This window comes from Fusarium sambucinum, chromosome III (assembly GCF_050947815.1).
Source record: "Fusarium sambucinum isolate potato_lamoka chromosome III, whole genome shotgun sequence".
Classification (NCBI taxonomy): Eukaryota; Fungi; Ascomycota; class Sordariomycetes; order Hypocreales; family Nectriaceae; genus Fusarium; species Fusarium sambucinum.
The window spans coordinates 7,781,437-7,805,335 of record NC_139292.1 but is presented as its reverse complement, the minus strand read 5'-3'; the positions used below and the strand labels follow the sequence as shown (position 1 = coordinate 7,805,335).

General features: G+C 45.1%; 10 protein-coding genes across 10 annotated transcripts; 2 read left to right on the top strand and 8 right to left on the bottom strand.

Moving 5' to 3' along the window:
* Nucleotides 1-322: 322 nt before the first annotated feature.
* FSST1_012785 (uncharacterized protein) lies at nucleotides 323-836 on the top strand (the record flags this gene model as incomplete). The annotated part of the gene is made up of 2 exons (XM_083236041.1): nucleotides 323-415; nucleotides 468-836. The coding sequence occupies 2 exons, from the start codon at nucleotides 323-325 to the stop codon at nucleotides 834-836; spliced, it is 462 nt and encodes a 153-aa protein (XP_083082481.1).
* A 692-nt stretch (nucleotides 837-1,528) lies between these two features.
* FSST1_012784 (uncharacterized protein) lies at nucleotides 1,529-2,551 on the bottom strand (the record flags this gene model as incomplete). The annotated part of the gene is made up of 3 exons (XM_083236040.1): nucleotides 1,529-1,653; nucleotides 1,704-2,191; nucleotides 2,250-2,551. The coding sequence occupies 3 exons, from the start codon at nucleotides 2,549-2,551 to the stop codon at nucleotides 1,529-1,531; spliced, it is 915 nt and encodes a 304-aa protein (XP_083082480.1).
* Nucleotides 2,552-4,949: 2,398 nt separating this feature from the next.
* On the bottom strand, nucleotides 4,950-5,417 carry FSST1_012783 (uncharacterized protein; the record flags this gene model as incomplete). The annotated part of the gene is made up of 2 exons (XM_083236039.1): nucleotides 4,950-5,315; nucleotides 5,370-5,417. The coding sequence occupies 2 exons, from the start codon at nucleotides 5,415-5,417 to the stop codon at nucleotides 4,950-4,952; spliced, it is 414 nt and encodes a 137-aa protein (XP_083082479.1).
* Nucleotides 5,418-6,627: 1,210 nt separating this feature from the next.
* On the bottom strand, nucleotides 6,628-6,996 carry FSST1_012782 (chromo domain-containing protein; the record flags this gene model as incomplete). Its single annotated transcript, XM_083236038.1, has 1 exon — nucleotides 6,628-6,996. One exon carries the CDS (start codon nucleotides 6,994-6,996, stop codon nucleotides 6,628-6,630), a length of 369 nt encoding a protein of 122 aa, XP_083082478.1.
* Nucleotides 6,997-7,548: 552 nt separating this feature from the next.
* On the top strand, nucleotides 7,549-8,276 carry FSST1_012781 (uncharacterized protein; the record flags this gene model as incomplete). The annotated part of the gene is made up of 4 exons (XM_083236037.1): nucleotides 7,549-7,610; nucleotides 7,663-8,021; nucleotides 8,073-8,158; nucleotides 8,208-8,276. 4 exons carry the CDS (start codon nucleotides 7,549-7,551, stop codon nucleotides 8,274-8,276), a joined length of 576 nt encoding a protein of 191 aa, XP_083082477.1.
* A 294-nt stretch (nucleotides 8,277-8,570) lies between these two features.
* FSST1_012780 (DUF3712 domain-containing protein) lies at nucleotides 8,571-9,945 on the bottom strand (the record flags this gene model as incomplete). Its single annotated transcript, XM_083236036.1, has 2 exons — nucleotides 8,571-9,654; nucleotides 9,704-9,945. The coding sequence occupies 2 exons, from the start codon at nucleotides 9,943-9,945 to the stop codon at nucleotides 8,571-8,573; spliced, it is 1,326 nt and encodes a 441-aa protein (XP_083082476.1).
* Nucleotides 9,946-12,194: 2,249 nt separating this feature from the next.
* On the bottom strand, nucleotides 12,195-16,234 carry FSST1_012779 (uncharacterized protein; the record flags this gene model as incomplete). Its single annotated transcript, XM_083236035.1, has 2 exons — nucleotides 12,195-12,257; nucleotides 12,311-16,234. 2 exons carry the CDS (start codon nucleotides 16,232-16,234, stop codon nucleotides 12,195-12,197), a joined length of 3,987 nt encoding a protein of 1,328 aa, XP_083082475.1.
* Nucleotides 16,235-16,848: 614 nt separating this feature from the next.
* Nucleotides 16,849-18,045, bottom strand: FSST1_012778 (CRAL-TRIO domain-containing protein; the record flags this gene model as incomplete). Its single annotated transcript, XM_083236034.1, has 2 exons — nucleotides 16,849-17,273; nucleotides 17,328-18,045. 2 exons carry the CDS (start codon nucleotides 18,043-18,045, stop codon nucleotides 16,849-16,851), a joined length of 1,143 nt encoding a protein of 380 aa, XP_083082474.1.
* A 1,302-nt stretch (nucleotides 18,046-19,347) lies between these two features.
* On the bottom strand, nucleotides 19,348-20,600 carry FSST1_012777 (family F xylanase; the record flags this gene model as incomplete). The annotated part of the gene is made up of 3 exons (XM_083236032.1): nucleotides 19,348-20,105; nucleotides 20,158-20,478; nucleotides 20,531-20,600. The coding sequence occupies 3 exons, from the start codon at nucleotides 20,598-20,600 to the stop codon at nucleotides 19,348-19,350; spliced, it is 1,149 nt and encodes a 382-aa protein (XP_083082473.1).
* Nucleotides 20,601-21,984: 1,384 nt separating this feature from the next.
* FSST1_012776 (cytochrome P450) lies at nucleotides 21,985-23,711 on the bottom strand (the record flags this gene model as incomplete). Its single annotated transcript, XM_083236031.1, has 3 exons — nucleotides 21,985-22,588; nucleotides 22,638-23,431; nucleotides 23,490-23,711. The coding sequence occupies 3 exons, from the start codon at nucleotides 23,709-23,711 to the stop codon at nucleotides 21,985-21,987; spliced, it is 1,620 nt and encodes a 539-aa protein (XP_083082472.1).
* Between the last annotated feature and the right edge of the window lie 188 nt (nucleotides 23,712-23,899).

Below are 23,899 nucleotides of genomic sequence, written 5' to 3'. Positions count from 1 at the left end.
CTTAACTCAGCCATAAGCTTTCTCCGAATATAGACGTTTCTAGTTGTAATAGTCTATTTCATAATCAAAGGAATATATGCCGAGGGTAGCATTAGCATCTAACAAAAACTCTAAACTACAGATAATCCTTGCGCGGAGTTTGCAATTGCCGGTGATACTTCTTCAACATGACAACTACATCATTCTAGCTACAGTTGGAAGCTGGAGCGCTTCTATAAAAGAAGAGTTAATCGCACTTAGAGCTATATTACTCCAGCAGACAATTCACATCATCTCACCATTCTTATACCAACACTTATCACAAAGTCCTACCTCTATTGCGATGAAATTCAACAACATCTTGGGTTTTTCTGCGCTTGTGTCAGTGGCACAAGCCACACCCACTGAAGTCGAAGGCGCCCAGCTGTTGCGCGCTGTGCGTTTTCTGACCCAAAACATCGAAGAGCTGATCTAACCCTGGCTTGCAGCGTGACGTACAGACTTGCAGGGCACCCGGCGCGCATCAGTGCGCAGTCATTGTTTGGGCCAGTCTTGCGACACTTGGTATCCCCGGAAGTACTGTCGGCGGTTCTGGAGTCAACGTTGTCGATGGCGCCTGTGGCACTATCATTGCTGCCGGCAAGCTTAACCGCGACAGTCCTGGCTTTAGTGCCGATTTTACCACTACTTACGGTCCTCACTTGTACTTTGGCGCGAACACTATCGGTCTTCGAAACATCGGCGGTGTTAGGTACCAATACAATGGGAAGAGTTACAAACAGGAGAATTGCTTCAGCACTGCTGGTACAAGCGGAACTATGGCCGTTGATGCTATCCAGTGTAACTTTGACTGTTAAATAAATCATAGCACTTCATAGTAGGCAATAGCTCTACTCTTAGTACTAGTCTATTGATATTTGTTGATTTCTGTACTTTACTAGCAAATGCAAGCAAATGCAAGTCGAAGCCTCTCAATAACTCTAATATTCAATAAAATATCATAAAGCTATATATTGTTTTATAACTAAGGGTCTATTCTCAGTGTCTTAGAAATAAATAGTTAAGAGTACAGCAAAGTTTAGAGATTATAAAAGATGTTAAGATATAACTTCATCTTTGAGTTATCCCGTTTTATTTGTTGATTTAGCCGAGTAGTATGCAGAAGCCTGAAGAAAGATATATCTTGCATCTGCTACAGTGTATATCTCATTATAAGCGATACTCATCATGCTTAATCTCCCCATAAACTTCCGCAGCATAAACACAAACCGTACCAGTAAATGCTTTACCATCAGAACTAGGGCTCTTTGGCTAATACTACGGCGGTAAGTAATCAGGAACAGTAGGCGTTGTATTGACTCTAGTTTAAAGATTAGGATCATCCTTGGCACTGTAATCAGACTGTCTTCCTTAGCAATCAGATACTTTATGTAAAGCCAGACCTTTTGGCGAAAATCGCCTTACCAAGTAAATACTATATAAAAAGAAAAGAATATTTCCTTCAAAAATGTATTCGTAGTTAGGTATTGCTTAAGAGCAATTGCCCCATTTACCAACCACGATTCCTCTTGAGCTCATACCACCAGTTGCGCAGCATCCAACCATCGAAGTCAGTAATGCTGCTAGAGCTACCAGCCAACATAATAAAGTTAGTAACGCCAGAAGGAGTCCAGTCTATAAGAGTTAGCTATTATCTCGTTGCCTTTCAACGGTGGAAGACAGACCATAGAAATCGTCCAAGCCAAAGGTATGTCCCATTTCATGAAGCAGAATCTGCATATTAGCCTGGTTAATGCTGTTCATGAAGTACTCTCGGCCCATTCTCTGACCCCAATCACCACCAGCACCACCGCCAAATCCATCGGTAAGCCAGAGAGACTGATCATAGTGACGAGCAGCGCCACCGGGACACTGGCTATAGTCTCCGTTCTGGTGGAAGAAACGGCCACAAGCAGGAGCACACTGAGGGATACCCTCCCCGTCTTTATCGGTATAGATGTCGATACCTGACGTGGATCCCTGGAGCAAGTTTCGGTCGCGAACAGCCCAGCCTACGACATTGACCTTGATGCTAGAATAAGGGAATCCATCATAGCCATAGAGCCACTGGAACCATTTCTGGTACTGCTGGTTATAGACAGTAGCAATTTGCTTGCGCTGAGCTTCGGTGACGGGTGTGCTGGACTCCCATCGGACACAAACATTAATAGATCTAATGCGATATTTTCAGTTTACTGTACTGAATATCAGGGGGGTAGGTAAATAAATACCCTGAAGTAGCTCTGATCTGATCCCAGCCATAATTGCGGAATCCAAAAAGATTACCGTTGGAATAAGTCTGCAGTTGGTGATCCCACACTTGCTTGAGCGGTGTCACTAAGTTGGACGGAGGGTTCCATCCAGACTGACGCTTCTCAGGTCGGTTCCAGCGCTGAGTGTCACGAGTTTCCTGAGAATGATTCTCTTGGTTTGCCCATACAGAAGGGTTATTGTCCTTGTTTTCGGAGAAGTCAAGGCCGTTGACGGCCAAAGCGAAAGCCAGAACGGCCGAGAAGGGAAGTTCAAAGCGCATTTGGATCAGAGATAAAAGAGAGTATCGGGGACTGAAGTGGCTATTGGATCTGTAGAACAAGTTCAAAAGCATTTAACGATACCTGGGTCTACATTTTATACTCGCCCAAGACGCTAAGATTCTGATATTATTAAACGTCACATGCCAATTCTCATAATATACTTATTATTCCAAAAGCTATACACGGACCATATCTGTCCGTAAACCCTTTTTAGAATATTAAGCTTAAGTAGAACTTATAATCCGCGCCAACCAGAGATAAAGACAAGGATATGAAATCCTACCCCTCAATAATAGCAAATACTATTATAGCTATCTATCCCAGATTATCCAACCAGATATCACGAGAGAGATACTACGCCATTGGAGGATTTTATTTAACTCCGTTATAGTTTCAAGTCGACTTATTTAAGCAATATACTTAATTATAATTTAATTGGGGGGGGCTTCTCAAAGTCTAATCGATGCAATGAGACGGTATGTCACGAAACATAGGGATACTTAATTATAAATTAATCAGTCAATCGTTGTAACTTCTTAGTGCGTTATGAATTGCCAGCTAAGCCGAGGATTAATTTCTCTTGGTTATTGTATTTATTGCGGTATCTGTAAGCAACGGTGCCAGGTCTATTATCGCTAAGGTCGATTATTACCCGCTGTTGTCTAGCACATTTTATAATCTTGTGGTTTTACCAAAGAACAATAACAGCTATCGATGTCGAATTCTCAAGTAGGTAGTCAACTGTCATATTGTTCAATCATGTCAACTTGTATCGGTAATTGCTAGCTGACTAACAAGAAGGCGCTCCGCAAGTTTTACAACTCTTGCCAGGTATAACATAGGTTTCCACCCCGTTCTCCTGACATTTCTTGCATAAGGTTCCGGGCGACTTGCCATCGCGCTTCTCGTCCACCTTGGCTGCAGCGTAGTTCTTGGGTGTTGGAGACATGACGAAGTCTGTGGTAAAGTTTGATGTCTGTTACTGTGGTGTAAGGATGAGTCGTGAAGTGTAGGCGATGTAACTGGTAGAGTGTATGTGGTTGTGGATGCTGGTATATTGCCAGAAAATATGGTGCTAGTCTGTGGTTTATATGTTACTTTACGTCCAATGAGTGATCTGTAGTATTGCCTTGTTCATTGATAAACAGATGCACTGGAGGCTTATGCGAGTCACGATTCTACCTGGCTGTGGTGATGCACAATATTCTAACTGACTGCTAATAACTGCTGATACCAAGAACAGATGGGAAGCGAGTAAGAGACATAATATTTCCAGCGATTTACCTCGTCACAGCATGGCACGTCGTGACTACTTGGTCAGAACATTACTGACTGATGGTAGGCATTCAGGGACAGTCTGAGCTTGAGACTGTGCTTCAGCCCTGTAATTGTGGAGTCCTGTCTACGAACTAGAAAATTGACAATGAGATACGCTGCGATGGTATAGAGGTTCAAGACTCAGACTTTGTTGTGGAATGATGTAGAGTCTGCCTATTTGTTGAGTAGCAAACGTGAAAACTAAAGATCGGACCTAGGTAGTCCAATCACCCTGGTCCTTATCCCAAACACAATTCGCTTCAATTATGTCAGTCAACAGAAGAAAAGATGTCAAGACTACCAATTGTCATCTTTTTCAAGAAGAAATGAATTGGTGGGCCACCACAATCATTTGAGCCATACACTTTCAATGTCGCCATAACTCAAAGTTCCAAAGACAGCGTTACTGGAAGTTGCTCCCTGGGATTGGAAATGTCGTTGTCACAGTGTTGTCGAAGACTAATTGTCCCCGAAGGAATAATGTGGTAAGCACAGTTGGAAGAAAATGCAAAAAAACATACAACAGCGGGGATTCGCTGGTCGTCACCGACCCAACTACTAATCCGCCGGTTAGTGGCTTGACTATGGGAGAGCGGACGGGATCCCGTATTTTCCACTACCTTTGGTCGTATGTGCTTAAATGTGGAATTGTTACAGTACATAACCACCCAGCCCCTTTGTGTAAAGATACTGGTGAGATGCGGACGCGAACATCCATACCGTAGACTCCACCAAACAGCTTGACCCCCAAAGCTTCACAGCCGCACTAACGATAGCGGTTGTCAAGCTTTTGTGCCAAGTCGAACTTTACGATAGTGTGCATTAGCTTCCCGAAATCAGGCTTTCTCACAGAAGATGGGGACTCTGTACTCTTGCGATTCTTGATGCAAGACGTTGACCCCATGGGGAGAGAACGCCACTGTAAAGCAAGATGGAGACGATTCACAAGCCACCCATTCAACTGGTCATTGTCTTTACCTGTTGTCTCTCCATTACACGCAATTAAGGAATGAGGCACGCGACCACAACATTATTGATCTGTATTACTTCTAGATGCTCACAACTCCATCGCAAACGATATTACATATTAACGAAAATAGCAGCACCACCCATCATGGCTCCCATAGCAATAGCCGCAGTGGGCATTGAACCACCAGCCTCGGACGTGCTTGTCTCAGTTGCACTAGCCTTAGCACTGTCAAGAGCGGTACTAGCTGACTCTAGAGCTGAACGGAGAGAAGTTGAAGCCGCTCCCGTGGCTGTTGAAAGGCTAGACTTGATGTTGTCGATGTTGCTGGTGATGCTCGAGGCGGCCGAGGCAGCTTCTTTGGTCTTGCTCGCAATGGCAGATGTGACGGAGCCACGGGCGCTGTCGACCTTGCTTGAGGCCTCGTCGATGGCGGAGGATACTTCGTCTCTGATGGAGGAGAGCTCGCTTCGTTGCGCCTGTGGGATAACGTTAGTGATCGGTCAGTGTTGGAGATGGTCTTTGGTACTAACTTGGGCAGAGATAGCGAAGGCGAGGAGGGCGTAGGCGGAGAACTTCATGGTAGCGAGAGTAGGTATCGGTTCGATATGTACTGGATTGGAGCGAGAGTAAGGTAGATATTAAGCTTCGGAGTGTGGAAAGAAGGGTTGATAGCGATGCGTGGTGAGAGAGTGTGGGTGGTGACCAAGAGCAGCAGACTTGCCAGTTTATATTCCCGCCGGACTTCGTACGATGGGTAGAGAGTTCTGACATCGGATTTGTCCAACCGTAACAGAGAGGATCGCGATGAAGTGTAGCTAACAATAAACCTGCTGATATGGCGCTAGAGGAAGCCGAAGATCCGTACGAGCCAGCGCCACATCAACAAGTCCACGTCACGATTACAGCCAGTTAGACAGATAGAATCCTCATTAGCATGTAATTAACTCTCGATCTCGTCGTCTGTAATTGCTGATCTTAGCAGTAGGTTTGTGGATGATGTGGCGCTCTCGTTGGGGCTGAGCGTTGTCGTCGTCGTTCAAACGGTCGCCACGATGATGGTGCAACGTTGCAGTGTTGGACAATTAAAGCCGGAAACTTGCTGCAAAGGTCTGAGATCAGCGACTTAGGATTCGAGAATCAGGTCATTGATAGTTCAATTCAATGGACTGTATTCGCGCCTCCACGGTGTCAATCGTAGTCCGGGAGTTCTCCATCGTCGGAGGAGATCAATTGACTTCAGCCATCCATCCTGAAGACAACACATCATATTAACTCTCGTATTAGCCCCCATTTCGTCAAAGTATTTGTCGAGAATATTCTAGTGGCTGACGGTTGACGGATGAAAGATGCCGATAGCTGACCATCTAAGAATCTGTTTGGCTAAGCGTCCGTATGTCTCGGGGTGGCTTGGAGCACTAGTCCAGACGGAGTAAATAGAACGGCTAGTGTTCTTGTTCTCACCTTTGTCATTCAATTGAACATTGAAGGTTGTTCTTGGTGGAGCTTTGGTGTATAACTGTTGTTCACAGGGAATAAAGCCGCCAGGATTTTTCAGCACAACGAGCATGTCTTGTTCTGGATGCGGGATAATTGCAAGTTTAGGTGTTAAATTGGGTATCAAAGATGACGTTTCTCTTGTCATACATTTGCCGCGATTACCAATATGGTCACGGACTTAGCCCAATACATCTGTTCGTCCACAGTTATCATCAAGCTCCTCCTTCGTTTCTCTTACACCTCCAAACCTCCAACGTCAATAGCAATTACAAAGTTTCCTCCCAACATACATCAATAGATCTGATTCCAATTATCGTATTCACTTTTGAGTTCTGCTGACCAAGCGGCCAGATCTTCACTTCTCTCCCAGGTGGTGTCTTCCTCATCATATCCGACCCATTGGACAAGATACTGGATAGTGCCGGCGCGACCCTTTGTCTTGCGATGGTCGAGAATGAAGAAGGGATGAAACAAGTCGAATTCGGTAATGGCCGCACGACCGCCTGTGAAGGACTTCCAATAGCCGTACACGAAGTGAGGGTAGACTGCCTGAACCTCACGCTCAGGGAGGATGATTCGTTTACCGTTGACCATCTCCACGACGAGTCGGACTGTGTAGTCGGCCTTCACGCAGCGATGATTGAAGATACTGGCGGGCATGTACGCAGCTGCGAAAGGGTCAGCGAAGAACCACACGAGAGGGATCTTCCATACGATCGGGCTTCTCAGCCGTGTAGTTTGCTGGTGATATCGTCAGCAGGATGACGAGAGAACCAGCGTACGGATAACTTGCCTCGGAACCGCTCGACGTTGTTCATGTTGAATAATGTAGGGGGGTATGGATGTTCGTGATAGATGATACTGTTCTTGTTGAAAGACAGGTAATGATGATGATGACAAGGCGGATAGCTGGATGTTCCCAAGAAAAGAATGTTGTTGAGGTTGAACAAGGGAAGAAGAAAAACGAAGCAAAGAGAAAATAAAAAATAACAGGACTACCTGTTTGTTTGCTGCGAGGCGCGGTTGTAGAATCTTCTACGCGCCGGCTGGCGAGCAGTGACTGACAGTGCTCGCCAGCTGGTAGGCAGATTTTGGCTGCTAGCCCGAGTAACCACCACTACTGATATCAAATTTCTTCCCAGGTGTTTACCTTCTACAACCTCAACCTCTCAAAAACACCCGATTTTTCGAACCGCTCTACGAACCCGCGCTATGTCTGCCCACGACATCTCTTGGAAGGACCATCCTCTCGTGAGAGAGGTCGGAAGCCTCTGGTACGTTATCGTGCATCGCCTATCAGAAAGAAACTGACGATTTTACCCGCAGCCCTCGCCCACCTGCGCCCGAGCAGTCCAAGAAGTCCGCCTCCGAAACCAAGGTCCAGCTCACCGAGGAAGACGAGATTCCCGATCAGCACAAGATCCGCGACACTCCAGCCAAACTCCTCGACAGCGAGACTTACCGTTGGCCTTGCTGGGCCTGCAGAGTCAAGTTCTTCCCCAAGAAGGACAAGCAGCCCCCCACGCCCCCCCAGGGTCCCAAGAACAGATGTCATGGTATTGAGGATAAGGCTGTGAAAGAATTCATCATCAAGGCTGAGTTTCGTCGTGCGAAGATCGATGTTAGCCAACTCTTCGATGAAGAGCCAGAGAAGGAGAAGCCCATCATCGATACCGACAATCTTGGTAAGTGGGGATCTACTTGCGTACTGAACAGTTACTGACTCGACTGGATAGATCCTTTCATGACAGCTCCTGAAGAGTTCGAGGAGATTTGGATGAACCACCCTTTGGATTCTAAGGGGGGCATTGACACCTGGTCAGTGTGCAGTCGATTCGATGCAAATGGTTGTGCTAACTTTGGTTGTACAGGTTCGGTTACTGATAATGATTTCCGCCATACCTCCGAAAGGGCAGCGACGAGCGAAGGAACGATGTTGAGTAGACCGACGTTGTCTGAGAGTTGAGACGAGAAGAGATCCGCCTGTATCACGGAGAGAGGGGGGCAGCGGACGAGAGGAATTGGAAGCGCAAGGCAGTATGACACGAATCCTTCTGATGCGATCGATACACTGAAGCCATTTGGTTATCGGCCGAGGTTTGACGCCGCGCCTGTCACGATAGACGAATAGATCCATTCCCATCGAAGCACTGCCTACCCGAGACTGAAGACATTGATTTGAAGACCAAGAACAAATGCGTTACATTAAACATGACAGATCATCGCTAACTATCTCATAGACCCTTTCTCGTCTGACCCAACTTCATCAAACTCCACATCCAAGACTTCGACTTTCCACTGTTAGCCCTCGCGAACAACCCTCGAGCTACCTTATCAGCTGTCCCTCCTCCGCCGCTTTCATTCCAATGATCCAAAACATGCTCAAGCAAGGTCGTGTTACCAACAGCGCCGCCGAAGATATTCAGCAGAGATCCTTGATCACCATCCATCAACCCACCAAGGACATCACCAAGCAGCGTGATTACAGGGAACGTGAACCTGATGTGCTTCTTGTTCAAGACACCTTCGATGTACTTGATGTGCTTGCCATTGGCCATGGTGGTGTTTCCGGTTGCGAAGAACTCCAGGTAGCCTTTGCTCAGCGCGACCTTTTGACTGTCGAGGATTTCGGAAAGATTGGGTACCAACTCGTCGAAGAAGAAGTTGCCCTCGAATGGAACGGTGTTGTTACCGGGCCACATTTGTAGATCCCAGATGTTGATCAACCCAACTCTTGTCTCGCCCATCAGGACGTTGAAGGTCAGATTTCCGAGGCCGAGACGAAGAACACCGGAGTTGGGGATGTTGAGATGGCCTCTCATGTTGTACTTGGATGTTCGGTTCGTCTGTAGATCGAAGTCGAGATCATTGAGGGAAAATCCATCGAGGTAGGTCAGAGAAGGGATCTCGATTGTCTTTTTCAGGCTGCGGTGGTACTTCAAGGCTCCGAGGTGAATCTCAGGCTTACCCTCCAGCGAGAGTTCGACTTTGGGCTTGTCGAAGAATTCGTTGAACCAAGACAAAAGCTCCTTCTGGTCCGTGACGTTCATCGTCTGGTTCACAACGGTGACGTCTGTGTTGTGGTTGAGATGAAGGTTCGGAAGCTTGAGGGTGAGGAACGAGGCCATTGGATGTACCTCCTTGTTGTACAGGTACAAATCGACTGGCTTCAGATTCGCGGCTAATGGTGTGTCCAGTGATGTGATGATACTCATGTTGACTTGATCTGGGGAGATAACTTGCAAAGCGCCACCATTGATGGGTAGCTTTTGGCCATTGAGGATGTTTTGGACGATTGCAGGAATGATGACTGTGAACCTATTCTCAATTAGATGGCGCGAAAGGTGGGTGGACGTGATTGACTTACAGCAATGGGAGCAAGATGGCAAGGAGAATAGCGATACCGAGCAAATACCACCACTTGAACTTGATGAGATGCGCCTTTACTTTCTGCCATTTGGTAGGTCCTGCAGCAGCCTTTTCGTCGCGAATTTGGTCGTCAGAGGGAGCATTATCACTCTGCGCGTCTTCAGGCGTTGCGTCTGAAGGAATGGTCTTGTCCCTTGAGTCGGGCGCTGCACCAGCCATTGTTTCCTGTGTTGAAGCCATTTTGAAGTCAAACAGCTCTCAGCGACTGCACCAACAAGCTCAGAAAAGAGCACAAGTGTCTAGAAGAAGCGTTTTAGCCAACTAAATTGGTTCAACGTCGCAGACCAAGGAGCCTGGAAATGTTATACAAGGGTCATTGCACTAGCGATTCCTCAAACAGGGCCCACCCCAGCTCGGGATGGCAGCCAATTTCTGATCTTCAGCGGGGTCAAGACGCTAGGAGTCAATGCGAGAGCGCTGATCATTACCTAGTGGAAAGTGATAAGTGATGGAGCGGAATTGGAGAGGCACACATGACCAGTTGACCACACTTTTCCCCCTCACTTTCTGTTTTGGTAGAGTTGAGCTTAAAGTGTGTGCAGTGATTGACTTGTGGTGTGAACTTAAAGAGCTTAGTTTGCGATATTAAGAAAGTGTCAGATAAATTGAGGTGACGTCGGTGATCAGACACTGAGAATTGTCTGTGTGGACATGACTCGGTACTGGCCAAGGTTTAGCGGAACAGGGCCTGTAATTACCTGCTGACTCGTCGCAATGCTAAAATTAGTGTCTAAAAGAATCTGATCGCTGCCCTGCTAACTAGTTATCTACTATATTATATTATAATATATAAGTATTTTTAAATATCTATTAAATAATAATAATATATTAGAAAATAATAGGATTTTATTTATTATATTAGCTAGATATAGGCCTAATTAAGACTTTAGTAAGGTTAAGTATATACTTATTATTAATTATATAAAAATAGGTAAAATACTTAGGATTATTATAGCTAAGGCTTATTATTTATCTATTACTATTTATAATATCTTTTTATATTAGAAATCTTAATAAACCTTAAATAAAATACTAAAACCTAGGTATCTTAAGAAACTTATAAATTAATAGATTTAATATATATTAATCTCTTTAAAGTATAATTAATATATTATATATAAATTACTTATTAATCTTATAAATATTATAATCTTATAAATAACTATTTACTATATTATAAGATATTATTATAGTTATAAATAGAAAGTAATATAGAGAATTCTATTATTAAAAGAAATTACTTATTAAAGACTTTTATAATATTAAGGTTAAAGGGAAAATATTAAAGAATTATTATAGGTATATTATTTTAAAGATAATATAAAGTTTATACTTAAGAATTTATTATTAACTTTAAAATACTTTTAAACTATTTTTTTTAATAAATTATTAGTTTAATTATAATTAAATTATAAATAAGGCTAAGTATTTTATAAGCTTTATAAGAAATTTATAAAAGAATTAATTAATATTATAATTTATAAGAAATCTAAGTTATTTATTATAGTTTAAAGGGTAATTTAAAGAGATAGAAAATTTAATATTATTATTATAATCTATAACTAGATAACTAAAAGGAAAAGATATACTTTAAAGTTATATTAAAAAGTATTATTAAAGAGATTACTTTTTATATATAATAATATAAGGAATTTCTAATAAAATAATATTTAAATTTATACTTTTAAGTCTATAATAAAATAGCTATTTTCTTATAAAATTAAATAAATTAATTAGCTAATATATTTACTAGATTTAAACTTAATTAAATATATCTAGAAATAATTAAAGTTAAATATTAAGAAGATATATCCTTAATTAAATCTCTTAAAAAATAATAAGGTTAATAGGGTAAAGTTAATTAAATATATTAAATTAATATAGGCAGAGATTATAACTTCTTAAATTAATACCTTAATTAATTCTATACTTTAATAATTTAATACTTATATTTAGGCAAGGGATTAATATATTAAGTATTAAAGAGAAAAATTTATACTATAAAATAGTATATAAAATATTTTAATTAGATTTTAATTAATAATAAATTATATATATAAAGTTATTATAGTTAAATATAGCTAGTTAATATAGGGTAGGGTAATTAGATTCTTTTGGGCATTAATTTTAACAAAAGGAAACATGGAAAAGTCTGGACCGTGTCTCGGCTGCAAGGGTTATTGTTCAATGACGGCTGAAGGATTACAGAGCATGGACAAGCAAATTACCACCTCTTGCCCTGTAATCTTGGTTCCCTCACTAAAGCGAATATTCGCGTGAGGCTCAACAACACCATACAGAGAGTACCTACAACACAGCAACAATGGTCAACCAAGCAGATACTGGGTATCCTTCGTTTCGATTCAAATCATTATGTACATAAAATTAAATTGACATTCCATCCAATTCATCAATTGATTCATCCCGCATTACGTCCGACCCATGAGTTCCTTCAAAATAGCATGTACCAAGTCCGCAACAGTCGCAACAAGCTAGAATAGATGTTAGCCAATTGTCACAATAAATCACAAAAATAATCACTTACCGGTGTCGCATCTCCAATGAGCTCAGATACTTGGCTCACAAACGCCTTGCTCAACAAACTCTCTGCATTTCCTACCAGTGACAACAATCCCTTGATTGACTTTGGTGTGAGGAACGGCATGACTTGGTCCACGATGCCCTTGATGTCAATCTTCTTCAATGCATTGAGCAAAGGCTTCACAGCATCAACAAGACCAGAAAGATCGAGACCATCTAGTTCTTCAAGAATTGGTTCAATGATCTCGAATAAACTCTCCAGGTCAACCTTGTTCAACACTTCAATAAGTGGTACTGCGCCTGAAATGAGTGTGTGTGTCTGATTGACGAATTTGTCGCTGAGAAGATCTCCTGCGTTGTCAACAAGACCGACAATTCCCTTGACTGACTTGGGCGTCAGTAAAGGTTTGACCGCATCAATTAATCCCGCAAGATCAATGTCATCCAGAGAATCTAGCAGTGGCATGATCTTGTTGACCAGCTTGACAAGATCAATCTTCATAAGCGCATTCAGTAGAGGTTTGACCTTCTTGATGAGATCGCCCAGGTCAATTTCGCCGAGCGCTTCAAGCAATGGTTGAAGCTGCTTGATGAGCTTCTTGAGATCAATATCACCAAGAGCTGAGACTAATGGTACTGCGTCGCCAATGAGTGTTTGTGTCTGATTGACAAACTTGGGCGTGAGGAGATCCTCAGCGTTGCCGAGAAGTTCCATAATGCCCTTGATACCCTTTGGTGAGAGCAGAGGTGAAATGGCGTCGAACAGACCCTTGATGTCCAAGTCGCTGATCTCATCCAGCAGTGGCGATAGTTGCTTGACGAGCTTGGCAAGATCAATCTTTCCAATCTCTTTTAACAAAGGCGACACTTGATCGATAAGATCAGGAAGATCAAGCTCGCTCAGAGAGGAGATCAAGGGAACAGCGCCAGTAATGAGTGTCTGAGTCTCGTTGACGAATTTCTTCGTCAATAAACCCTCAGCATTGTCCAGTAGTCCGACAATACCCTTGACGGAATCCTTCGTGAGGAGTGGTGCCACAGCACTCAGTAAACCTTCAAGATCAAACTTGCCGAGCATCTTCAAGAGCGGGCCAACCTGGTCAAGTAGATCCTCCAAGTTCAATTTGGAAAGACTGGTAAGCAGTGGCGAAGCCTTGGAGATCAGGCCCTTTGTTTGAGACACAAAGTCCTTGGTAAGGAGATCCTCCGCATTGTCCAGTAATCCGACAATGCCCTTGATAGAGTCCTTGGTGAGCAAGGGCTGCACAGCACTCAGAATCTCATCCAACTTCAACTTGCCAACCTGCTTCAGCAGAGGACCGACTTGGTCGAGCAAGCCCGCGAGATCAGCCTTGTCCAAGCTGTTCAACAGAGGCGCAGCCTTGGCGATCAAAAGCTTTGTCTGTGAAACAAAGTCCTTTGTGAGGAGGTTCTCGGCGTTGTTCAAAAGACCAATGATGCCGTTGATGGAGTTCTTGGTCAACAAAGGTCGCACTGCGCTGAGAATGTCTTCGAGCTTGAGCTTGCCAACTTCCTTGAGAAGAGGTCCAACTTGATCGAGCAAGCCCTTTATGTCTGCGTCATCAAGGCTGTCGAGTAGAGGTGAAGCCTTCGAGATTAAAGACTTAGTCTGAGATACGAAATCTTTGGTGAGTAGATTCTCAGCATTGCCAAGAAGACTGACAATTCCCTTGACTGAGTCCTTGGTGAGAAGTGGTGCGATCGCATCAATCAGACTCTTGAGATCGAGCTTACCCAAACTGGTGAGCAGTGGGCTAGCGTTGGAGATGAGCTTCTTGGTGTCTGAAACAAAGTCCTTTGTCAAAAGATCCTCAGCATTACCCAAAAGGCCGATAATGCCCTTCATGGACTCCTTCGTCAAGAGAGGTGCGAGTGAATCAAGAACACCGGCAAGGTCAATCTTACCAAGGCTAGTAATGAGAGGGCCAGCGCTGGAAAGAAGTGATTTGATGTTCTTGACGGTTTCCTTGGAGAGAAGGTCTTCGGCGTTGTTGAGAAGACCGACTAGACCCTGGATCGCATCCTTCTTCAGGATAGGACTCAAAGCGTCTAGAATTCCCTTCAAGTCAAGATCCGATAGCTTGTCAATCAATGGTGACGCGCTTGACAGAAGAGTCTTGATGCTCTTGACCGTTTCCTTCGAGAGCAGATCCTCAGCATTGCCTAATAGCCCGACGAGGCCCTGGATAGCCTCCTTCTTGAGAATGGGACTGAGGGCATCAAGAAGACCCTTCAGGTCGATGTCCGCAAGCTTATCAATGAGTGGCGACGCTTGTGATAGAAGGGTCTTGATACTCTTGACTGTTTCCTTGGATAGGAGGTCCTCAGCATTGCCGAGGAGACCCACGAGACCCTGAATGGCCTCCTTCTTGAGGATAGGGCTTAGAGCGTCTAGTACGCCCTTGAGATCGATGTCCGCAAGCTTGTCGATAAGTGGCGATGCTTGCGACAGAAGAGTCTTGATACTCTTCACGGTCTCCTTGGATAACAAATCCTCGGCGTTGTTCAAAAGTCCAACAAGACCTTGAATGGCTTCCTTCTTCAAAATTGGGCTCAAGGCATCCAACACACCCTTGAGGTCAACATCTGACAGTTTCTCTATCAGTGGAGAAGCTTCGGTGAGGAGTGTCTTGATGCTCTTGACGGTATCCTTGGTCAACAAGTCCTCTGCATTGTTGAGCAACCCAACAAGCCCTTGAATAGCCTCCTTCTTCAAGATCGGGCTGAGAGCATCAAGGACACCCTTGAGATCAACATCATTGAGCTTATCGATCAAAGGCGATGCAGCTCCAATGAGGTCTTGGGTCTGGTCCACAAACTTGGGTGTCAAGAGGCTCTCGGCGTTCTTGAGCAAACTCAAGATACCCTTGATAGAATCATCCTTGAGAAGCGGCTGCAGCGCTTTGAGGACTTCTTCAAGATTGAGCTTTGTAAGCTGTTCCAGAAGTGGCGCGATGTCCTTGATGATGGGGCTGACTTCACCAAGAAGATCCTGGATCTCATCGACTGTCTTGGCTGTCAAGAGATTGCTGGCGTTCTTGACAAGAGAGACAATGCCCTGGATAGCCTCTTTCTTGAGAAGAGGGTTCAAAGCTTGAAGGATGCCTTCGATGTCAAGGTCGGTGAGTTTCTTGAGTAAGGGAGAAATCTCGTCAAGAAGAGGTGAAACGTCGCCAATGAGTCCTTTGGTCTGTTTGACGAATTCAGGAGTCAAGAGTGTGGCACCGTTGGTAAGAAGACCATTGATGTTCTTGAGATTGTCATCGGTGAGAAGCTTGAGGACCTTTGACACGATGCCGGCAATGTCGACACCTTTAATCTCATCGACGAGATCTTTGAGGTTGAGTTCGCCGACTAGATCCAGGAGTGGTCCTGCCTTGGCAAGGAGATTTCTAACCTGGTTTGGTGCTGGGGGCTTGAGTGTTGCTGCCAGGTAGACCATAGCATCATGGAAGGCCTGGAGAAACTCGGGCGATAGCAAGTCACCCAGAGCTTTGAAGAGGTCTTTGACATCGCCAAGGGCATCTGTCAGTCCTTTGAGGCCAGATCCCAGATCTCCAAGACCGTCTAGTCCAGGGATAGCTGCGATTCTAGACCCTCCATCATCAGAATCGTCAGAGTCTGAATCGGAGTTGGAGCCAGAACCAGACTTTGACCCAGAGCCAGACGTGCTGTTCTGTCGTCTGATAAGAACAGGCGCGCGAGGAAACGCGTTGCTCTTGAGTAAAGTGTTCAGCTCCTTGAGAGCATCCGTGAGTTCAGAACGAGGAACAAGAGCGAGGTTGTGCTTTTCCAAAAGCTGCACCAATTCACCCGATAGTTCAGGCGAAGAGACAGTTCTCGGCGCTTCAGGAGCAGCAAAACTAAACGACGCAAGAGTCGTGAGGAAGAATTTGGAGAACCTCATCTTGTTGCGATACCCTCAGTTGCAAACGAAGCAAAAGAATTTGAGATTAGGCACCTCTTGATGAAGGTAGCGCAGGGAGATTGTCACCAAGGATGTTGGCAAGCTCTTTTTATCTGAGCCACTCATCACAGACGGATTTTGCTTTTGGAGATAGCTGTGGTCTTCTACAGTATGGATACTTTAGCGTCGTCGTTAGTTTCCTGAACCCCAGACTGGGAAATTGGACTATGGATCCGCCGAGATGATCGTTTCCCTTTTTGCGAGAGAGGCACCGAAACCACCCCTGCATCTCGCAAACTATTGCGCTTTGGGCACCTGAAGAGGTTGCATCACGACCAGGTGCCCATGCCAAGTCGGTATGATCCGCGCCTGACCTACAGGGGAGTTCTTGTTTGTTTTTTTGGACGAGATGGCTGTGATATGCGCCACTTGTCAATGCGCAATGGGACGTTTGACGGGCCGACAGTGCAAAGTTTACAGGGCAAGGCATTGAGTTTGTTCACAACGGCTTTGCTCAGGCATTTTTTAAATAACGAAACTCTGATTGACCAAGACAAGATTAAACTAACTGATTGTAAAACATGGCCATCTCGATAATGAAAGTTACGAACTAACTAACGCGCAGCCTTGAAATCGACTCCTCCCGCCCTGTTAACCACTCCTGCGCGATGGTAATAAGTGCTAGATCTAACATACGGATCCAACTTCCAATAATTGAGCTCAAGCAATTGAGCCAACTCATCACGTTTAGCGCTTGTCTCTTTATCACCACCGATCCATTCTGTAGTCAATCGCGTGAATTGGTCAACCAACTCCTGTCGCTCCATCTGTATCTTTGTCTTCTTCTCCTCTGACTGCATCCTCTCATTCTCGCTGGGGACTGGGTTGACATATTTGTACTCCCAGGGATCTTCACCACCGTATGACTTTTGCAAGTTACTCTTAGATATGAACTTGAGTAAGCCTTTGGCTCCACTTGTGAAGTGGACTTTGGAAGCAACAACTGGGTCTAGCCAGTGCTTGATGACGGTCCAAACACCTGTGAATATGTTAGAATAAAGTTTTGTAAGTGGGATTGGGAGAGATTACGTACCCCAGAATACAAATGGTGCATTGTGGACCAGTACGACTCCCAGAGTCTCTGGATATCTTGTCTCAAGGATGTCGATGAGAAACTTGACAACATGGAAATCCATGTTACGAAGGCCGAAACCAGACAAGTCAAAGATGAGGCAGACCTTGTCGTTGGGTTCTCGAGCCATCATTCTGAGAGTCTCGATATTGTGCAACACATATGTCTCCATAGCTTCAGCTGTCTGCTTATGGGGATCATGAAGTCGAACCCGGATGACATAAACAGGATGGTTGTCTTTGTCCGTTCCTCTGACATAACTCTTTCCAGAGCGATACTGGGCCATGAAAGCTTCTTCATCAGGTGTAAGCGAAGTCTTCAGACCAACCGCTTCACCACCTCCAATGACAGTCTTTTGGATCTGTCGTTCTTCTCGCCAGTTGATAGAAGACACAAACATATCAACGGCTTTCACGACATCAAAGTCCCTTGCGCGAAGGAATCGAAGAATAGTGGTATCAGGATGATCAGCAAGAAATGCTTCCCATAAACTTCGATTGAAGGTTTCTGGAGACTTGTTGTTGAGATGCTCCAAAAACTGGCCTGTCTTCTCAGGCGTATCTGGAGAAAGGGTCTTGGTCCCGCAAAGACGAAGTAGGTGAACCCATGCTTGTTGCAGACTACGGTTCTGTTCGGCGGTGAGGTTACCGCGTGTGCCTGGCTCTGGTGATGAAGACATTTTGAGATCGAAACGTGACTGATGTAGATAGACAACTGTGAAGTCAAAAGTGCTTGTTCAAAAAAGTGATATGACAAACGTCCCTGCTGAGGCTGCTGGCGATGGAAAACATGCAATTATTTGTGCTCCGTCAGGCAGTCTCAACCACAACTCAATGATATCCACTGACAAGTCCGAGCACACAGATGTTTCTGTTTCATCTAGATGTCCCCAACTACCGACGACGATCATTTGGTCGACGTCGTCTCGTCAGGTCGGAAAGTGGTCCTGGATTAGGAAACAAGGCCAAAGCGCACTAGAAACAAAAAACACTGTGCGACGATCCATCCTTTAACTACGGAAATGCAATGCTCGCAAGCCAGACACTCGGAGGCTAATGCACCCCGCACTTTAACAATAGTCTGGAGGTTAGTAGTATCACATGCACGATCTACCGATTGTGGGGTTAGGAAGCCGAGATGTCAGAAAACAGGAATGACGGGGAAACTTGGGGTTGACCTTGCGAGGCGAGGAGAGCTAGAAGGATTAGTGTTGAGTGATTATTTGCATAAGATCTTTACTGTTTGTGATGTGCATCGTGATTCAATGACGAACTAGATAGGATAGCTTGCAGTTGATGACTCTGGCGGCAAACGTACCTTTGCGGCAAATGAGTCCCTCTTTAGACATCTCACACATGTAGATGAGTTATACGAACGTCGGAGTGATAAGGAAGATCGAACGTATCATTGGGTAGTTCAAGCAAGCAATTAAGCTGTGACGTAGTTTGACATTTGTGTATTACCTTTCTGTCTTACAATGCTAAAGCCGCTTAGTAACCGCGCGACTACCCTAGAAGTGCTTACTGTATCACACATCGGTACTCAACGACCTTGAGTTAATGCTACGCATGTCTATAGATATCTCTTGATTATATCATATCTGTTTCTAATCATATTTGATGTTACAAGCAGTGAGTATTTAGTTGTTGTTGAACTGAAGAGTGTACTGTGTGATGGTGTTGTTCAATTGGTCCCATGAAACAGTGTAACAATTAGTTGTTCAGGGCATCTCTTTTGTTGGCCAAGTTGAACATATCTAATTCTATGTATCACAGTTTCAAATTTGATCTTATTGCAAGCAGTGTTCGACTTTATGTTCTCTCATTCAATATGTTCAAGTGTGAAGAAAATATATACATTCGCTTAGACCGTTGGCATCAACCCCGGCACCCAAGCTTATCCCCAAACCTGATCAACCCATAATACTCATGCAATCTCACTCAATCCAATCTTGTACTGCAAACAAAGCACATCATACCTCTTAGTTGAGGGCATTGCTTACAGAAGTGTAAGCAGCCTTGGGCTGATAGTTGCTGTCAAAGAGAAGAGGGTTGGTGCCTGGTCGCCACGAGTCCTTGTCAGAAACACCCCAGACAGTGATACCGACACACTTGGGAGTTGTGAGACAAGCGTTGACAACAGTTACATAGTCACTAGCACCACCACCCTCAATGTCAAGCTCTGTGATGGCAACCTCCTTGACGTTGGCACCGGCGAGAACCTTGAGAGCAGCAGGAACACCAGAAGCAGGGTTCCAGCCACCAGGCTTGGCAAGATGAGCCTGAGAACCGATACCATCAATGGGAATACCCTGAGACACCCACTTATTGACGTGGTCAACCATTCCGCGGGTAACCTTGGCGTAGTTGGCGATATCGAGGTTGTAGTCGTTGATGTAGAGCTTGGCAGCAGGGTCGGCGGCGCGGGCAGCGCGGAAAGCGATACCGACAAAGTCCTCGCCGAGGACCTGGAAGAACTCGCTGTTTCGCATGTTACCGTCCTCGGCGAAGATCTCGTTGACAACGTCCCAGTGGAGGATCTTGCCCTTGTAGCGGGTGACCATGGTCTTGATGTGGTTCTCGATGACGGCGGTCATGGTGGCGCGGTCACGGATGTCCTTGACCCACTGGGGGAGTTGAGAGTGCCACAGAAGAGTGTGGCCACGGATCGTCTTGCCGTTGGCTTGGGCAAAGTCGACAACCTTGTCAGCGTTGCCAAAAGTGAATTGGCCGCGAGAAGCTTGGAGAGAGTAAGTTAACTACTGTGAGTCGGTTGGACAGTGGGTACTTACGCTCAATGGCATCCCACTTCATACTGTTCTCATTGGTGACCTGACCAAAGTCCTTCTTGACGATGTTGATAAGAGGGTTGTTGTTGAGATGGTAGTGGTCGATCTCGGAACCGAAGTAGACCTTGCCCTTGGCCCTAAACTTGGCGTCAAGGCCAGTAGCATCTCCAGGACCAGGAGAGGGGTTGGTAGGGTTGGTAGGCTCGGGGGTAGTGCCGCCGCCGTTGTCACTACCGGGAATACACTGGGAGTAGTAGTCGTTGATCTTCTCACACTTCAAGCCAGATTGACAGGTTGTGGCGCCGGACCATCCTTGACCACCACCTAAAGCCTCTGTTAGTATCTGTCCGATATCTCACCTCATGCTTGTACTTACACTGTCCCCAGATAGCAGACTGCGCAAGAGCCGCAGGGGCGAAAGCAACAATGAGTCCTAAGAAGTGCATGTTGACTGTCTGTGGTGGTTCTATGGCAAGTGATGCTGATCCAACAACAAAAGACTTCAGCCCTTAAGAGGTTATTGAAGTCTTATATAGCTAAGTAGCATGGCTATTCATGATCGCCTTGAAGCCCGACTATATTGCAAGACCCTAGTCGATAATGATAAGTGTTTTACCCGTGTTCACGGCACCTTTTCCCGGTGGTTTTATTTATCAGCGCTGTTGGAAGCCTTGTGTGCGGAGTACCAAGTTCCGAGCAACGCCCATTGAGGAAATGTCGGAACATCGCCAAGATGTACGCTGTAACCTCAAAGCGCAAGTAACATCCGAATCTGAATTGTCCCCCTCAAATATGGGTCTTGAATCGGCTGATGCAGCGGTTAATAAGAGAATTTGAGCTGATTTGGATGAAGATGAGTTCCGATATTGCGGTTTTGTGTAATTGTTAGTGGGCTAGACAAACAAACTGATAGCCTTGATGATGATGCAGGGATGCTTTTAACCGATTGGCGTGCCAATGTGGTCTTTACCCCAGATATTGATTGATCTTACTAACCTTCACAACCTTAATTGATCGAGACCTACTTGGGCCACGAATGAATCCATGAGATTCAATGTGTTTAGTGGCGATGGACTAGAGTTTTCAATATTACAACCTAGCTTATAACAGGCTGATCGCAAGATCTTAGCCGGATGCTACCCCAGGAACGGATGATGCTATCAGTGGTCTGATGTGAAAGCATAGAAGTATCTTCACCTTGGTGGAGGTTGCTGTCAGTTACCATTGGGTACTGCGATTGTCTAGTTCAGCTGAGAAATTACTACGGAGCGTCCAGGGTCAGGTGATCAATGTCAATCCTAAATAACCCGTTTGAGAGAAGGATAGGATTTGGCCGATGTAGGCCAAGCTTTAGTTTGCCTCGGCCTATTCGTACATCGATGCAGGTCCCGGGTAAGATGAGCTGGGGTATGGCTCATCTGACATTCGCCTCCTGTGGCTCTATTTAGCCCATTGGTAGATAATCTAGATACATCAGATCAATACGAGCAAAATGGCAATTATGACTTCCAGCGTAATCATGACTGACTGACTGAAGAATTTGACATTATTGATCACAGCAGCGGCTTTCTCGTCGAGTATGTTGTGTTGTATCAATTCTCCATTGGAGCGCATGACTTCAACCAATTGGGCACTGACAAACATACCTTAGCATTTCTCGTGAAGCCTCATCTCGGAGAGACGAATGGGTAAATGCGGAATGTAACATTCCCAGTATCTTAGCGAGTAACTCATCTGATTAATATGAGGGGAAAAAGCAAAAAGCAATTTCATAACAATGGACTCGCTAACTAGATACAATCGCAATTTTCTTCTTCTCATAACATCGTCTCAGATAGCCTTCATGTTAAGATACATGCCATTCTCTGGCTTGATAGTAATAACACCCCTCGGCAAAACAAGTTTATCGTCCATCGCCAACGTCCACTCAAATGACTTGACCATGTTCGCCAACAAACATCGCATCTCAGCCTTTGCAAAGCCCTGACCGATACAACTTCGTGGGCCGTGCAAAAAGGTAAGGAAGTTGTAGTTACTGCTTGCTCCTCCGTTCTGATTGGGCTTTCCATCCTCTGTCATCCATCGCTCGGGGCGAAACTCTGCTGCGTCTGGACCCCAGATTTCTGGGGAGCGGTTTATGTACCAGATTGAAACAATTACGTCGGTGCCTTGGGGGATGTATTGATCACCGATGCGTGTGTCGCGGAGGGCGGAACGCATGGTTAGAGGAACGGTTGGGTATAGGCGTAGGGTTTCGTGCATGACGCCGTTGAGGTAGGGTAGTTGTTCGAGAATACTGGCGAGGTCTGGTGTGTTGCTGTCGACGTCGGCGGGTAATGCATCTCGGATTTCCTCTCTGAGCTTCTTCTGGATGTCGGGGTACTTGGTGAGTAGGTAGCAAGCCCAGGTAAGTGCTGACGCGGTAGTTTCATGTCTATAAACTGTTAAATACGTATACCTTCAAATGTTATGTCTCGACTTACCCAGCTGCCAAGAAAGTTAGTAGTTGATCCTTCAAGGCCTCATCTGAAAAGTTGTTGGACTTGATCAGAAGCGACAAAACGTCAAAGTGATCATCTCCCTTGTCAAAAATTGCAGCCTTCTTCTCCTTGATCATAGGGTAGCAGAGCTCATTCAAAGATCCAGTCAAGTAGTTGAATACGTCATTCATCTTCCACGGAATAAGACGAATGATGGGCAATCCCACGGCCAAAGACAACATCGCAAAGATGAGCTTCTCTCGGTCAGGTTCGAGAAGCTGTTCGTAGATATCGGCCAGTGGATCAATCTTCTTCTCGACAGCATCAAATTTGCGACCGAGACCAGCAATACCGATGATGTCTAAAGTGACCTTGCTCGCCCAACCGTTGAGCTCCACGACCGATGATCTAGATGCCTTAATGTCCTGAGCGATGGCTTTTGTCAGTGTCTCACTCTTGGTCCACATCATAGGATAGAGCTCCTTGATATGGCGAAAGTGAAACGCTGGTGTCGAATTCTTTCGTAGGAATTTGTGCTGTTCACCTTCGACAATGATGAGACCGTCTCCTAGAACATGACGCAAGAAGCCGCTGATCCGTTTCGGTTTGGCAAAGTCGTAGCAATTGTGAACTAAAAGGTCTGCCAGAAGCTGAGGATTCATGATGCATACTTGGTCGCGAGTGGAATTGAGCATAATGATGTCTTGTCGGGGATATTCCTTTGCTAGATCGAGGAATAGGTCACCAGATGGTCTTCCTTTGACGACCAAAGAATGATGAGCGGCACTCAGATAGGCCTATCGAATGAGCCAGTCAGTATTACAAGATTAATCAGTCTCTGAACTGATGGCCTACCTTTGGTCCCGGAATACGTCGAAGTGGGCTGAACAGACGTGGGTACAATAACACCCAGAAAATGACTCCGAACGCATAGTTGATTAGCAGTATTGTGACCACAGCCGCCAAATGACTCTGACTGCTGTAGTAATTAGGAAACAACTTGATGGCAAAGAAACCCTCAATACAAGCTGCGAGGGTAAGACTCGGAATACTCAAAAGCTTGGATAGGACGGCCATGTTGACGATGTGCCTGATGGACTGTAAATGATGTGTTTGATGCTTTTTCCGGAATTATTGGGACAGTTCAAGTATCCATAAATCCAACGATCTGGATATAATCTTAATCTGGTTAAACAATAATGCTGGTCCATTCGCATTCGGTTGACCAAAATAACCCACGAATTGGGCCGCAATTATATCATGTG